This window comes from Cottoperca gobio, chromosome 15 (genome assembly GCF_900634415.1).
Source record: "Cottoperca gobio chromosome 15, fCotGob3.1, whole genome shotgun sequence".
Classification (NCBI taxonomy): Eukaryota; Metazoa; Chordata; class Actinopteri; order Perciformes; family Bovichtidae; genus Cottoperca; species Cottoperca gobio.
Genome location: NC_041369.1, coordinates 12,117,494 through 12,133,917, shown reverse-complemented (window position 1 = coordinate 12,133,917; position 16,424 = coordinate 12,117,494). Strand labels below are relative to the sequence as shown.

Here is a 16,424-nt window from a genome sequence, read left to right as displayed (position 1 = left end):
CTGCTATGTGGCAGTGAGTCAGCAACACTGTGCGGTCACAATGACACTTTTTGACCTCATTGACTTCAATGAAGCAGGTTAACTACAGTATGATTCAGATGATAGAAACTCCTTCCAGAATTTGTAAAAGACACTGATGTAATGTCTGAGAGAAAGAACACCAACCCCCATGGGTGTTGAGTCACTAGAGCTGCCCTTTAAGGTACAAGTAAAGATATACATACGCCAGGACTCCCTCAGGCAAACTCCTACAAAACTCATGTTAAAAACAAGAGTAAACACATGAAGTCAGCCATGTCTCTTTCAAAACTTGACCTAAAATGGTAACAGCACATGAAAGAGACAAATTCAAGCGCTGTCTTTCTCTGTTTATTTCTTTCTCAAGAGCTGCCAGTAAAGCCCACTTACCTACAGAAACAAGAGCCTGAAACACTGAACATAAAACAGAATATGACACAATAATTATCTAATGTTTTAACGCTGCAACTAAATAAAGAAACAACTCAAGTTCCGATACTGCTTTTGGCAATTTGTATTGGTACGAATGAGTACAAAGGGGTTTTTCCATGAGCAGCTGAGGCTGTATATGCCCTCTCAACCCAGACTGATGACAGGACAAAGAGGGGGGGGGAAACATGCACCATGACAACGCTGCTCAGCAACAATTTGAATCAATCACTTCTTTAATAGTTTCCCTGTGAGGCCCTTAAACCAAATTCCACACAACAAACTGCCACCCCCCAAACCCCCATGACATTTTAATCCATGTATCTCAACTCGAGGTTTGGATGTAGCGCTCCTGCGTGAGTGCAGCACCCCCGTAATTAAAAAAAAAAAAATCCCTTGACCTATATCTTAGGACAGATCTGTGTCATTTGCCTACACACGGCTGTTTACATTGTTTTATTGTAATACTATCTAATGCTATAAATGAAGAAGTGTTTCAGAATGTCACCTCTGAATATAGGTTAATCCTCTTTTGATAAACTCCACAGGAATTTAAAGGCTTTTAAAATACTTTGCATCTGTCTGTAATTCTTGCTAATGGCTACCCCTTCTTTTATCCCTCACTGAAATCAACAAAGTCCTCTCCAATGTTATAGACAACATGTAGAGTCAGTGGAATTCAAAACAGACCATGAGGACACATAGGAAGCTGTGTCTGTAGCAATGAATATATGATAATCTATATTTAATTTACATGTTTAGTCCAAACATTCATTGATAAATACACAAAAGTCTAAAATTAATAATCTATAGACTTTTGAGATAACTACATTTACAGCTATAAAATCTACTACCAGTGTGTGTCTTACTATTACCACAAGCCTCAATGGACACTCAGCCCAGCAGTAAATAATATAAGGGGTTTTCATTTAAGTGTTCACTAACCATCACTTTACTAACGGGTGTCTTTGTCAAGATGATCAAATTAACACCAGGCTTCTCAAAGCTTAGAGCCCGAGATAAGATCAAGCAGCGAAGATTCAGACGTGAAAGAACAACAATATCAATGTTAAGAAATCAGGATGCAGGCCCAGCTTCATTATTGGGGCCATTGAATCAAGTGACGCCCTGCTGGTGACCACCTGGCTGTGATGGTCCAGCCCTCCTGCACCATCATTGCATATGGACCGCAGCTCTTTTGTTACCACCAGATGCCCTTAATGAACCAGCAGTCCCCAGAGAATTGCTATGCCTGTAGCAAGTGTGCTGCTCAGAGAAGAGCCTGCTGGTAATCTGCCCCCTTGAATGGTTTTGTGGATAGCATCTAAAATATTAAAATGTTCAAATATACGTGGAACCCAGAAGAGAATACAGCGTTAAACTGAGATTATTTCATAGTGAAAATAAAAATACCATATGCCTTTTTAAATCACAAAGCCATTGGTCAAACTGGTGTTTGGATAAAAAATGTAATTAATTAAAAAAATATATAAAATGTTGCATATTTCTATTATATATTGTTGTCATATTAATATATATTTTAAACAGTGTGTTTCCAGCACACACAAATGTATGCATGTGTGAGTACATGTAATATTATTTGTATTTTGTTGTTGTTTTTACTGAGTTGTGAAGTGTACAGAGACTCTCTGTGTAATGTGACCTTTAAATACATTTAAATTGAAATGGATAATCTAATTTTACAAGAAAGGCTTTTCTCAAATGAGTTTCTCTCTTATTGTACGTGAAACAATTGTACAAGCACAAGAGTTAATGAAATAGAAGTGACATTCATTTGATATCTGCAGTATATAAACTGAATAGAGTAGTCAATCTATAGAAATTATTTTAATAATTGATTAATGGTTTAAGTCATTTTTTAAATTAAAACCAAACAAGCTTCTTAATTGTGAAACTTTGCTGCTTTTCCCCATCTTTTATATTAGTTCATTATTATAGTACATTTTATATTTTGCCGTTTGACAGTCAGACAAACAAGACATTGAAGGCATCACATTGGGCTCAATCAGTTATGAAAATAATTGTTAGTTGCATACCTAATCTATATATGAAATATAGTTTATTAAAACAAGACAAAAACAAGGCTACCTGCTGCTGTGATTTCACATATATTCATTATCTAACTCAATCACTTATCATTATTTAACCAAATTAATTCAATGGAATCCCATGTTTAAGCATAAACAACCAAACAAATGTTAAATTGGGAATACCATACCTTAAAGGCCTCCAGCTGATGGTTGATGACGTCCGTCTCCATGCCGACTGCCTCCTGCGACGCCTCCTTGCCCACAGCACTGCAAAGTTTATCGTCCGCTTGGTGGAGTTTACCGTACAACTCCTCCAGTTTGGTAAGCGTGCTCTGCACCTGCACCTCTCTGCCTTTAGCCCTGTCCAACAGTTTTCCACACTGCTTACTCAGAGCATCCAGATCTCTCTTCAGGCCTAACAGGTCGGGCGAGGTTTCAGTCTCGAGCATCTTCTTACAGCTGTCTCCAGCATTGGTCGTGTTGGCCATCAGCTCTTGCAGCTTTGCCACAAAACTCTGAATGTTGTCCTGCTGTTCTTTAAGAGTGGCCAAGTCAAGATCCACAGGAGCCATGCTGTCCAGCTCATCATCCAGGTCGGTGAAAGAGGTGAACATCTCACGGATGCGGTTTTGGAACTGCCCGATACCCTGCAGTTTGCCCTCCAACACTTGACACGTCTCCTCTAGTTTCTTGTTAAGCGTGCTGAAGTCTTTTTCCATGCTGTCAGCCTGCAGTAAGAGGTCTGTTACTCCATCAGCATCTGGGACATCGACCACAAGGTCCTTGGCCATCGTCTTCAGGTGCTCCACTTGGTTCTGCACTCCCTCTAAACTCTTATGTTGGGCTTTCATGTTGGTCAGATTCTTGTTGCTGTGTGCCTGCAATCCCTGTGATTCATATGTATCCACCTGCTTCTTCGCCCCCTCGAGCTGACCCGTTGCCTCTTTATAGGCATCGTTAAACTCCTTAACTGTGTGTGAAATCTTCTCCAGGACGTCCCTTTTGCTCTGCAGACCTTCCACTACATTGTCCACTCTTTTGCCAATGCTACCCTTCTCCTCTTTGATAGCTTCAGTGTCTGCGTTGACCACCTCAAGAAGGCTATCTGCAGCCGCGTTGAGCTGCTCCACCATCCCCCTGTGCTTGTCGACATCCTTCTGCTGAGCTTTCACCTGAGAAATGGAGCTCTCCACAGCAACTGGATCAACAGTGAGTTTGACTCGGCTCTCACTCTCTTCACAGTCTTGAATCCAAGAGCTGAGCTTCTCTGCGTGCTCCTGATACTTCAGAGATTTCTGCAGAGCCGTCTGGAGTTTTTCAGCTTGCTCCACGGAGCTCTTCTTCACCTCCTCCCAGTCGGAAGAGAGGGTAGTAAGCTGTCCTTGCAGCGCCAACTTTTCTGCACCGTCAGTTTTCTGCAGAAGCATCTCCCCTTCCCCACTGATTGTGTTATAAGCTTCTTCATGTTCTCTGAGCGCCTTCTGGAGTTTGCTGTGCTCCTCCAGGGTTTGTTGCAGGACGTCCACTTTGGCGGAAATGGGTTGCGGCTTCGACTGTTCCTGGAGCGTCTCACCCAGCCATGACTGGAAGTCTTTGGAGGTCTGATGGAACTGCTGAGAGCTGGCAAAGGTTGAGTTGAGCTGCTCGATCCGTTTTGCTACAACAGAAAAAGAATTGTGTTTTAAATGTTGCAACACCACTTGAACAAAAAGTGGAACCAAAAGGTAGCTGGGAACATTGTTGTACATGACTTTTCATTCTACATTACTGATATACTTTAGTCGGTAGCCTCAGTTAACTATACCAGATGTCAAATATAAAACTTAATTGTTAAAAAGTTGACAAAAAATAGAGCCTTGACTAGAGTTTGAGAGAGTGGTTGTAACTACGTATTAGTCTGTTGGGAACTTGTGGTCATAGAATAAATATATTTTAGTGTGACTCAACTCAGAGAGAATTGTTCTTTCTGTCCAAAAATGACAAAACCTCATTATTAAGTAAGTCAAAAGGCCAACCTGCTTTCTCTTCCAGCTGTTTGAAAGGCTTGCTGACACTCTCCAGCTGTCTGGCCAAGTCTGCTTTTAGATATTCTTCCGTCACCATCGCTGTGAGCTCTGTGTTTATGGTCTCGGCCTCCTTCAGCTTCTTCTTCTCATCTCTCAGCTGAGCCGAGATGTTATGGACGTCCTCCAACTGCTTCTTCACAGCGTCGGGCTGGGTGCTGTGGCCCTGATGGTTGGTGAGCTGATTCTCCAGCTGAGTGGCAGTCTGACTGACACTCCTCAGTAAATCCTGAAACTGGGCCGTCTTCACCACGGCCTGGTCGATGACGCTGTCTCTTTGGTCGAGCTGTCCGGTGAGGCCTTGCCACTTCTGGGTAACGGCAGCGAGCTGCTCCCTCACCAGCTTCCCACTTGAGGGGTCCTGGTTGCCTGAGGAGCTCAGGATAGAAGAGGCAGCTTCCTCCAGTTGCTCATATTGAGGTTTGCGGCTCTTAAATTCGTTCTGGAGGATCTGGAGGGCAAGAATCAGTCAAGGTTAACATTCCTTCCGAAACGGGGACACAGGAAATACTAGTACTTAAAGGGATTTGAAGTTGGGTTGTACTGAACTGAAGATGTTATCTATGCTCTCTTCAAAGTCACCAGACTCCACACAAAGTAACTAACCAACGAGGCAGTGGTATACCAGCCATTTCCCTGTTCTGCAAGGTAAAATTACTGTTTTTGCCAATGGATTCTGGTGGCCTTGGTGAGAGCATAGATGGATATTACGGCTTCAGTTCTCCCGTCAGAATGGGCTGTCTGACAGCAAGGTAAAGCGGTGACAATATTCTAAATATAGCGTACGCCTCAAGTTATTCCCAGCAACAAGCACCATGCTTACCTGAACTTGTTGCTTTTGCATTTTGAGCATGTTTGGGTCTATCGAGAGGGGTCCAAGGACACTCATCATCAGCTCTTTCTCTGAAAGCCACTGACCAAGCTGCAGCTCAGTTGTTTGGAAGATGTCCAGGTTCTTGTTGGACTGCTCCAGGTGCTGCTTCCTGTCCTCTACAGAGCTGCTAATATCTGCCCAAGCAGCATCTAAGCAGGAGGGCAGAACAATCACACCAGTCTGCATTAGTCAGCAAAACAGCACCTTTCCATCTACTGTCCTACATTTCTCCTAGCAAACCTCCCACTGCGCAGGACTTGGCTCCACAAATGTGTTAATTTGACTGGTGTGGCAGAAAGCAGGTACTGAGACACATTCTGTATGCGCATGCTGGGTAGAAGATCAGATGAACACTCGTAATGTAACTGGTCTAACCTCTCATATTTCATTTTGTAAAAAGCGTTTACTTTAAGGCCAGTGCCTTAAAGATACATTCTTCGTCAGTTTCAGTGACATAAATTACCCAGGGCCATCTGGAGACAACACCTTGGTGCATACCTATTTCAGACAGCATCTGCTTCCATTTTGCTGCCTCGGGGGAGTTTGGATGAGTCTTAATCAAGTTGAGGAGCGTCTCTCTGAGCTTCTGGAGCTGCTCCTGCTTTTGCTTCATGACATCCTCAAATGCCTGAGAGAATAAAAACATATAATAATCGCTGAATCCTATGATTTCCAACTTGAATGTCATAAGACTATCATTCCCAGCAGAACAAACAATGTTAGTGATGACCGCGTGCCGTTTCAGATCATAATTAATCAGCTGTTTAGAGACAAAAAGACTGTACCTTCTGCTGTTCCAGCTGTGTTTTCACTGAATCTTTCTCTGTGGCTGCTTTGTTCCAGGATGCTGCAGTGTTTTTCATGTCCTTCAGCCATGTCATCATGTTGTCCGTCTCCTTTTTAGCCTCTTTCACCTCCTGCACCGAACTACTCAGCTCAGCTGCTCGACTCTTCAGCAGTTTCCCCGAGGCTTGAGTATCCCTCATTGACGAATGACATGTTCTGCTGAATGACCATCAGCTCTGAGAACATCAGACATCAGTTTAAAGTCAAAGTGATGACAATGAGGCAATGTTAATATAGCAGACTTATGGTACAGTATGTTCAGAATATGAGAAAAGTCAAATGGAATTCAAGCATATGTGGAAATCATGGGCTCTTATCACAGTAAATGTTGGGCCTCATGAAGAACACGTATGAACAGATTTGTTCTTCAGTGTAGCAGAACTTGGAGTCTCATATAGCTATTTGGGAGAGTTGAATATGCAAATGATTATTGATGCAAGTTTCCTGTGGAGCTATTAAAAGATTATCTTATTTTATCTAAATGATCAAATCTTAGGAACATGCATCTCCTCATGACAGATGAACAGATGGCATCCATCAGGTTGAAACGTGCAGTTTACAACAAGTTTATGCAGCGACGAGCGGTTCTGTGAATCCGACTTGGAACAAGCTTCATGGAAAAAGTAAGAGAGGTAGATAAGAGTACAAAGATGTTCTTACATGAGGCCCAATGAATATAGCTCCTCTCTAATCTTATATGTCCTCCCTGAGCATGTTAATGGAGGTTTGTTGGAGAATGATGAAATAACTCACTCTGGCTCAAACTGAATTGCTCAATTGGGCCAAAAGAAAGCCATAAACTCCCTCTGTCTTAGTGTTTTTGTTCCTGCAACTTTATTATTCATAATCTGAACATACTGTTACAGTGATCTACAAAAGTTGCTATTTGTTTGGCATAGAGCCACTACAGCCATAGCAGTGTTTTGGAAACCAGCCATAATACCTGACACAGCACACCACAAACAATGTATTTACACACACACTTGATTACCTTTATTGGTTAGGTAGGAATGGCTCGCTGGACCACCACCATTAGTAAGAGCTGATGCAAAGACATAAGACAAAGCTTGTGTAAAGGACAGACAGACTGTCTGGGATTGTTGGCACAAGATCTTTCCATGATCTCTAATGGTTAGTGAGTACAGTACTCAGAAGGTTACCCAAACACCATGCTTCCCATTCCACTGAATGAGCCAAACATATGAGGTGAAGTGTGCTGATGTTTACCTGACTTGTTAGGGGTCTTTGTCTTGGCGGGGGACATGAGGAAAGTCATGAGGCTGCACAGCGCGGATCCTTTACTGCTCAGGTCTTGGACAGCTGGGTCTTTGGATGTCCACTCATCTAATAATCCCTGATTAATCACACAGATATGGTATAGGAGCATGGCATTCACAACACATAAAAGCAAAAGATGATGTCTGGAAAGTCACATGTACAGAAGCCCTGAGAGGCCAGTGGGGAAAATAATTCTGTTGATTATTTTCTACGGCTGATATAAATTGTTTTCTCTCTTGTGTTTATGATTTAAGAACAGTTGAAAAAAAGTTTCTTAAAAAAAAAAAAAGAAATCATCACTCACACAGGAACTTAAAAAAGGTTACCCTGGCAAAACCAATGTTACCTGTTCTTAAGTCACAGGAGAGAAAACAATTCAGATCAGACAATTGTTTCCACTCACTTGCCTATCAGGGCTTCCCAACATCATAAACGAGAGAAAACTTATTTTGCTTCTCTGCGAGTTTCTACTTTTATATTTTGCTTTTCAGGATCTACATCTGTGTACTTTCCTGTAACATCTTGTGAAGCAAATAATCTCTCTGCTGGATAACATAATGTTTCACTCCCAGATCTATCCTGTGTAAACACATACCATCCATCTATCATTAGTTGGCAGAGAAAGCAGGTTGGGATGGTGGGGAGTTTAGGGAGGATAGGACTATAATCTATTAAAACACACTTACAGTATCTATGTATCACAAAACACATAGCCTACTCTGCCGTGCCAGATGCAAAGTGCAGTTAGACAAAATATATATGGGAATGTCTCAATAGTAGACTTTTTATTTATCTCCAGACTCACAGTGACTATCTGCAGGTCCTTCTCCAGACTTTTCACACTGCTGCTCGGCTGAACCGCAGGTACTTTCTCAGTGGTCTGCTCCAGCCACTTGGTGAGAGCGCTCGCTGCAGATCTGAACTCTCCCAGCTGGTCCTGACAGGATGATACCTCCTCTTCCCTGTAATAGACAAGAATCAGTCATGCATCAATCTGGACATTGAACAAACATTACTGTTAAGGAAAAGGATGTTAAGTGGAAATACAAAGACAACTTACTTTTCTTTGACAGTGTCTTTGAAGGTGCTGAAAATATTTGAGAGATTGTCCATCTTGCTCTTGATCTGGGCTTTGTTTCCATCGGGGCTTATTTCAGACAGCTCCTTGCACAGAGTCTGCAGCTTCTCCAAATCACTGGCATGTTCAGCCATCTCAGCTTTAGTGTTCTAAAGGGAAATTATAAATGTCATTCTTTGCAGTCGAATAAAACATTACATTACTTAAAGACACCAAATGTATCCATGTATGGCCGCAAACAGCGTCAGCGGCATAGTCACCTGCATTAGCTGAGACAATTCATTGAAAGTTTTCCCGGGCCCGTCTGTCTCATGGAGATCTTGTGAACGCTTCACGACAAACTGCTGGACTTTATCTGTAACCTTGTCAAACTGCTCAACCTTTTCCTTCAGCTGCTCCAGTTGGGAAACTTTTTGCTTATGCTTGTCACATGCATCGGAGAAGCGCTGGGAGAGAGCATCCATCTTGGACTGCAGGAGCGCAGCAGCAGAAGGATCTGCCGTCTCCACAAACTTCTTCACCTTGGCTTTCATGGCTGAGATGCTGCTCTGGCGACTTGCTATGTCCTGCTCTAATGCCTTAAAAAATACAGGACGGAATACAGTTATAAAGAATCAACCACTGACAGATTGAAATAATAGACGCAGTATCTTAGTATCTTGTTATTGGACTGCTAAAAGAATACATACTACTTCTTTGCTGAGGATATCTCCAATGGATGCAGAGTCCAGGGGAATTTGTCCTTTCTCTTTCACACTTGCCTCCACTCCCTCCATCCATCCCATCATCTCATCCAAACCATCCTGGACGCTCATGGAGCGAGTCAGGGTGATCTGCAGTTTTTCATTTCGATCACTCACGGACTTGGACAGATTGTCGTAGCGCTCAATGATGTCATCTACAACGCAGGTAAACAAATCAGGTCATGTTTAAAACTAAACACTCTCCTCATTGTTTGGGACACAGTGTGAGATAAACATTTCAAACCAAAGAAGAAACTTATTTGGCATTTATACGTTTCTTCAGGCTATAACCGTGACAAAGGATTACATTCACTAAGATTTCCTGTCGAGTAAAAGCATTTTTAAGTGTAAGCCAAGAAACCAATTATTGGAGAGAAGGAATACAAATGAGACACTCCAAAAGCCATATTTCAAACTGATAACTTGTACATTTTAGAAAAAGTATGGTGGGCACTTTAGGGTATGATGCCTTTTTTGCATGCTACCAATGGACAGTCTGCTTGCTTAACAACCTACCTACTTACAAGTAACAAGTTGCGAGGCTAACATGTAGGCCGATGATATTCATGCACTTTAAGATGTCATTTGAAATACTTCATTGTGAAACTTTCCCAAGCATTTCAGTGTCAAACTCTCAAATATTCTGTACCGGGTGCAAAATCTTTTATTTCGGTCTTTCACAATTCCTCAAGAATAGCAAACTTGATTTTTCTTCTTTTTAAAAATAAATAGTAATTATTAATAAAAATAAATCCTTATCTGAGCTTTAATTATATATTTAACCATCCTGCACTTTTAACACATTTTATTCTAAGAAAACAGATTATTAAAATACATTTCTCATTCTCATTTTCAATTCAATAATGCCTCCTGAATTGTTTGGAGAAACTGTTTTAACTAAATATTAAACCGAATATGCACCAGCAATAAATCCCACCTAACCATAGCTCTGTATCTGCTCCCTACTTTGATTTTTTTCCTCACCTACTGTCTCCTGGATGTCATCTGAGTTGTTCAACAGGTCTCCTTCAGATGTTATCAAAGACTCAGCCGCTTTGCGTAGTGTGTCAATAGCAGTCTGATGTCCTGTCATCTGACCTTGTAGGACCTGGGGGGGGTCAATAAGTAAGAAGAGGTCAGAAAGAATGAAACTGTATCGACATGAATAAAGGTCAACTGTCTACATTTATACTGTACAGATTAAGCATTTTACCCGTTTGGTGGATTGCAGATAGAAAAGTGTGCAACAACGTCTTGATAATATCTATGGAAATATTTAGTCATTCCACACATGTGGTTAGATGTACCTGCCCGCCTCGACTGCTACAATTACAGAAACGCTTATTTGCAGTGATTTGGAACTAAAGCCAAAAGCACAGTGTTCCTCGGTTGGCCCGCAGGCGCCTCTTATCTGGGCATATCTATGCTGTAAGTCACTACCTCCCAACAGAGAAATGTTCAAGCTGACTGCTGCCAAAAGCTTTGACAGAGACAGCATCGTTTCTTATCCTCCTGCAGGAGAGTATGTAGGCTACAAATAACCAAAGTTAAAACTATTCACATGCGGGTTTGAATTTGAACACAGAGCTAAAAATAACTATGTTGAACTTAAGTCTGTGGAAACACTGTATAAGGTAAGGCAGATCTAACGTGACATGACCTTATAACCCAGTCAATGCTCCATATTCTGCACGTTACTTCTTAACAAAGCTATTCTTTATTTCTATACTTGGATGTTTCATAACCTAACATCCATTAAAGTTCACAGAGTTGATGAAAGTTGGTATAGCAACTGCTGCACTGCGATTTCCCTCGGGGCAAATAACTTTTTATCTAATAATATCTTATCTTAAGGGGACAGGCAAACACCAGCTGAATTTTAACTGTAAACCAAAATGTATTGCATTACATGGGAGGAAAGATCAAAAGGGGCTTTGTCATCTGACTCCTGTGTTGGCCTCAGTAATTAGAGAGACTTCACAGACATATCAAAGAATTTACAAGATAAAAAAGACCACAATCTGAGATAAATCTGAGGTTTGGACTGGATGCCAAGACGAGGCCTCTGCCAGGGTTTGCACTGTTTCTTGCCTTGGTCTCCTCCAGCTGTTTCTGTAGTGTTTGTGGATCAGCTGCTATGGCCTCTGATTGCTGCTTTCTCGCCTCCTCCTCGGAGTTGTTGAGCGACTTTAAAAGACCGGCGCTCGAGTCGTCATACTTCTTGTATTTGTCAACCACATCTTTGAGGTTGTTGCCAAGCTGATTGCACTGAAACAAAGGAAATTAAAGAATATGGTATATGTGAAAAGACAGAACACATAATTAAGTACACAGGCTCAATACATGAAGATAACAATGATCACTTTTCTCTGACGCTGACATTTTCACAGTGCTTGCAGAAGATAGTGTGATACATAATTTTTTGATGAAGAGAAATACTCCCACCCAGTGGCAAGAATAAGTCATTGCAGCCTCTCAAGATCCATCTGATCAGCTGCAGACTAAATACCTGGGAATGTAGTGTTTTGTATCTGCTGGCTGCTGAGTCCAACTTGTCCTTGACAGCAGAACAGGTTCCTGAAGTATCCACGTCCAGCAGAGCGTTCTTAGCCGCAGAGTCGCCCAATCGACAGGTGTCAGCCACATCCAGCACTTTCTGTCCTGACATGGTGATGAAGCGGAGGTCCCCTTTGTGGGAAATCACATCTTCTGAGAAGCTTTTCTGTCGCTGGAGTTTGTCACTGAGGATATTGAGGGAGCTTGCAGGAGCGCCCAGCTGCTCCACCTGTCCCTCCGCCTGGTCTAACCAGCCGACAAACTCCTCACAGTCACCCTGGAACTTCTTCAGCTCCTCCTGGACACACTGCACCTGCTTCATCTGCTGCTCAGCCTGCGTCAGCGAGACCTCGTAGCGCCCCTTCAGCTCCTGGATGTTCTTCTGCAGTTTCTCCTTCTCCTCAGGAGACAGCACGTTCGCCTGCTTGTCGAGCAGAGCCTGGGCTGACTGTGTGGCCATGATGAGATCCTGCTGCTGGGACAGAATCTCCTGATGACGGGCCTGTGGGAGAAAAAAAGTCTTGAGGACACAATACCAATATAACACCCAATACCAATACATATAGCTGTCATGATTATCTTTTTTTACATTTCTTATACGTTGTTACATTATTTATTTGCCTTACTATTTCTCACTTTTTGCCTTTACTAGCTTTAAATGCTGGTCTGCAGTATCGACTTTAGATTCTAGTCTCTTTTCCTGTTTATCGCATTTCTTTAATCTATAATTTCAAGTCCGCTTCATACTATTAAACTAATTATTTTGCATATTACATGACCTGTATCTACATTCTACAATGTAATCCATGTCTCACTATCTCTTATGATGCCAAAGCTCATATTAATAACTTTTTTCCACATAACAAGATGTAGTACTTTTTAATTGACTACTAAAATTACATTTTGAGGTTTTATAGTTATTGGCATTTACTGTTTAACTCATTTAGAAATTAGCAATAGAATATTTGATGTTATCGTTACTTTGAAGATTTCTGAATTTCTTTTCTATTTGTGTCTTTCAACTTCAACTAATACCCTGGGATCTTTATTAATGTGTGCACTGTTGAAAATGAAAGTCAGCGATTGCAACAAAAGCCTCCCACATGTAAGTATGAACTGCTGTGGAACAAACTCAGAGAATTCTCGCTCTACATTTTGCCAACAAACCAACTATACCTTGACCCTGTCATGCTGCTTATCGAGGTCCAGGGAAGCATCGTCCTTCCCGCTGCCAGAATCATTCTCAGTGGTCTGTAAAGCGTTTCCATTGGCATCGTCATCCTCTCTTATCTGTCCTGTGGCTGAAGTTTCTTCTGGCAGATTTCCATTTTCTTTACTTATATGGTCAGATTTATCCAGACCGCTCTCGTTTTCATTGCCTATGTTGGATATCCAGTCCAGGAGGCCTTCGATTTTGTTTTTACTTTCTTCAAGCCGCTCAACAGCTGCTGCCTGAAAAGACAGATGGATTCCATATCAACAGAATACTGAATAGTGACAAATCAAAATAATATGTTGACATTAAGTTTAGCTATATGTTTATTACCGTAACTAATCATCTAAATTGTGATGCATAACATGGTTTTTACAGACAACACAGATGTATGTCATCTGAACTCTGACCTTTTCGCTCTCCTGTTTTATGGCTGTGGTCACAACCTTCTCCAAATCTTTCCTGGACTCCTCAGCCCGCTGGTTAATGAGCGTGGCTTTGCTTTTAGCCTCTTCCAACTTGCTCTCAACGGTGACGATTTGATCTGGTGTCAGCTTGCTCCGGTTTTCCTCCAGAAACTTTTTAGTACTGGAGATGACCTCATTCAAGGCGCTGGCGTTTGTCAACACGTCTTTTTGCAGAGCCTTGAGATCAGGAGGAATAGGGTCATGGAATCAAACTGAGTGTAACTGATGAAAACTTGGACACATATTGTGCTGCTTAAACGCAAAGAAAATGTATTTCAAACCTGGTGCTCCTGCTGGTACTGCTGCAGGTCGGTGACACACTCAGCATTTTCAGACTGTTGCTGATGACCAATCAGCTGGTTTTCTGTCAGGGTGAGGTTATCACACACTTCCTCCAACTTCTCTGTAAACTCCTTGTGTTTTTCCAATAAAGACTGTCAAACAAGGATAATAAAACACAGTAAACATCACAAAAGTCTTTCAGTAAACACAATCACATGAAACAAACACCAAAACCCTACAACAATGTTCACATAAAGGGAACAATCAAGAGGAACACACATATCAAGACAAGGTGGGAGAAACAATTCAAGCACTTAGATGTAACATGCAAAACCTGCTTAACATTTTCCTATAATAATAATAGTGTAATATCTAGTATGCTGTAAACATGCTTTTTCGCCATTCGCCAGTTTTGGTCTCGTGGTAATAAGCAAGATCCGGTGTGTTAATGGGTTTGTTCCAAAAGAGAAGGTGCATTTTGTCCAGTGTTAATTGTTCACTGGTGTCTTGAAGGCCTGTAGGATACAACCAGCACAAAGAGTTAGTCTGCAGGAGCGATCAAGCACATGAGCATGCAATGTTGTTATTTATCACAGTAGAACCTCCACAATCTGAATCATGGACACCAATAATTCACTTCAGTATACATTTAAATCCACAAACATCAGCACAGAAGTTCAATATTTGTACACAATAATTTAATTGAGAGCTGATTAATGATTGTTCTGATGTCTCAATCCAATATACACATTTTTGTATCAATAATGTGAAACAACATACAGTACGTGAAAAGTTTTGTCATGAATGATTTGTCTACTTTTTATCTTAATCCACAAATTATACTCGCAATTTTTCAATCTAACCAGTAACATGGTTTAACCAGTCCACTCTACATGCACTGTAAGCAAACCAAACATTTTTACACAGATTTGATATTTGATAGTATAACCGCAGGCAGACCTTCTCCTGGCTCTCCCTCTCTCCGGTGTCCAGTAGGCCCTCTAAGGCGCTCCTCTGGGTAACAAGCCTCTCTGTCTGGTCCCTGAACGCTCGCTGTGTGGTGCTGAGGAACTTGAGGAGGTAGCTGCTCTGAGGTGGACTCAGAAACTGAGCGTGCTCAGAAATAAAGCACTGGATATCAAATGTGACATCCTCTAACTTGAGCCTGCCATCTTTCAGCAGACTGCTCTCTGTGTCCTGGAAGGAAAGATGCAAATATGCAGAGTAAATCTCTCGTGTTACTGTCGACATTGGATTTTATTTTATTTTATTATTACATTTGAAAAATACCTTGTTCTGCTGAATCAAATGTTTCAGTGCGTCCACATCACATGGGTTCAAATCCACGTCACACACCTCTGAGTTGTTTTGGAGGAGGCCCGCGAGTTCATTAAGATCACTAAGATGTTTCTGGTACGTTGATTCCAAATGTACCTGAAATCACATTTAAAGTAGTCAACAGCTGATACAACTGTTATATCATTGTATTTTAATTGCTTGTAATGAACACTGACTTTTCCCGTTTCCATTGCTTGAATTAGGGAGTGACTCCTTCCTGCACACATTTGGGTAACAGCAGTAAAATTTGGCTCTAAATCGAGATACGTCGAGGCCAAATCTTGGTGGATTTGTACGGGCAATGTCCTCATCAACACAATTCAGGAGCTGTTTGGCTTTCTCCATATCTTCTCTCATAACACCAGCCAGTCTAGAAATGTGGGACTCCAGAGACTGGATCAAAAAGCACATTTGATCAGGAAACCAATGCACATATGTATATACTCAAGTGAATATCTGAGAACATATAATATTATTTGGCATTGTTCATTTCCAACCTGAAAATCCTCTATTTGGATCTGCAGTTCTTCCATGTTGTTGCTCATGGGTGCCTGGATTATAAGGTCTTTTCTGACATCTTCTAAAACATCAGCGTGATCCTGCAGTCTGCCAACACACTCCAAAAAATCTTGGATGGAGAACAGCTGAGGGGGAAAAGAAAACACAAAACTAAAGTGGAGCAGATGTGACTTATGTCAAAAACTAAGGCAGGGGGTTAGCTTTACAGTGAAATAACATGAAACTTACCTTATTTTTGACCTCATCAACTCTGCATGCATCTGAGCTGCCCGACGACTGAGGAGACAGCTGGTGACCTGCGGTAGAGCCGAAGAGACCCGAGTCATCTTCTGCTGACTCTTCATCTTCTCCCTCTGAGCTCTCCTCCTTGATGCTCTCCAGTGTGTGCTGCCGCTCCTCCTGAGAGTCACGCCCCAGGGAGTCAACCCCCAGAGCACTGTTGAGAGTGTCCATCACTTCCTGAAGCATCGAAAGGTCTTGACTTGAGGAAACAGTCTTAAGAACCTGCAGCAGTTGCAGCTGGATATTTGGAGCGTCAGACTGCTTTTCTGACTTTTCACCGACTTTCTCTTCCTGCATTATCAGCTCTGAGTTTCCTATTTCTTTCTTGTTTGATCTGAGGGCGTTTTGCTTCAGCAAATCCATGAGAAGGTCAGGGTGACTGCTCTG

The 16,424-nt window shown here is 41.7% G+C and overlaps 1 protein-coding gene across 1 annotated transcript in view; it reads right to left on the bottom strand.

Moving 5' to 3' along the window:
• The window catches only part of dst (dystonin), a 93,117-nt gene that overhangs the window by 29,170 nt on the left and 47,523 nt on the right, over nucleotides 1–16,424 (bottom strand). The window contains 24 exon segments of the mRNA XM_029449250.1: nucleotides 2,687–4,155; nucleotides 4,514–5,012; nucleotides 5,385–5,584; nucleotides 5,934–6,063; nucleotides 6,221–6,400; nucleotides 6,402–6,457; nucleotides 7,273–7,323; nucleotides 7,509–7,635; nucleotides 8,365–8,521; nucleotides 8,620–8,786; nucleotides 8,898–9,215; nucleotides 9,327–9,535; nucleotides 10,365–10,488; nucleotides 11,472–11,648; nucleotides 11,890–12,438; nucleotides 13,113–13,388; nucleotides 13,560–13,793; nucleotides 13,898–14,050; nucleotides 14,859–15,095; nucleotides 15,189–15,332; nucleotides 15,413–15,535; nucleotides 15,537–15,629; nucleotides 15,734–15,880; nucleotides 15,984–16,424. Coding sequence (XP_029305110.1) covers nucleotides 2,687–4,155; nucleotides 4,514–5,012; nucleotides 5,385–5,584; nucleotides 5,934–6,063; nucleotides 6,221–6,400; nucleotides 6,402–6,457; nucleotides 7,273–7,323; nucleotides 7,509–7,635; nucleotides 8,365–8,521; nucleotides 8,620–8,786; nucleotides 8,898–9,215; nucleotides 9,327–9,535; nucleotides 10,365–10,488; nucleotides 11,472–11,648; nucleotides 11,890–12,438; nucleotides 13,113–13,388; nucleotides 13,560–13,793; nucleotides 13,898–14,050; nucleotides 14,859–15,095; nucleotides 15,189–15,332; nucleotides 15,413–15,535; nucleotides 15,537–15,629; nucleotides 15,734–15,880; nucleotides 15,984–16,424 — 6,261 coding nt within the window.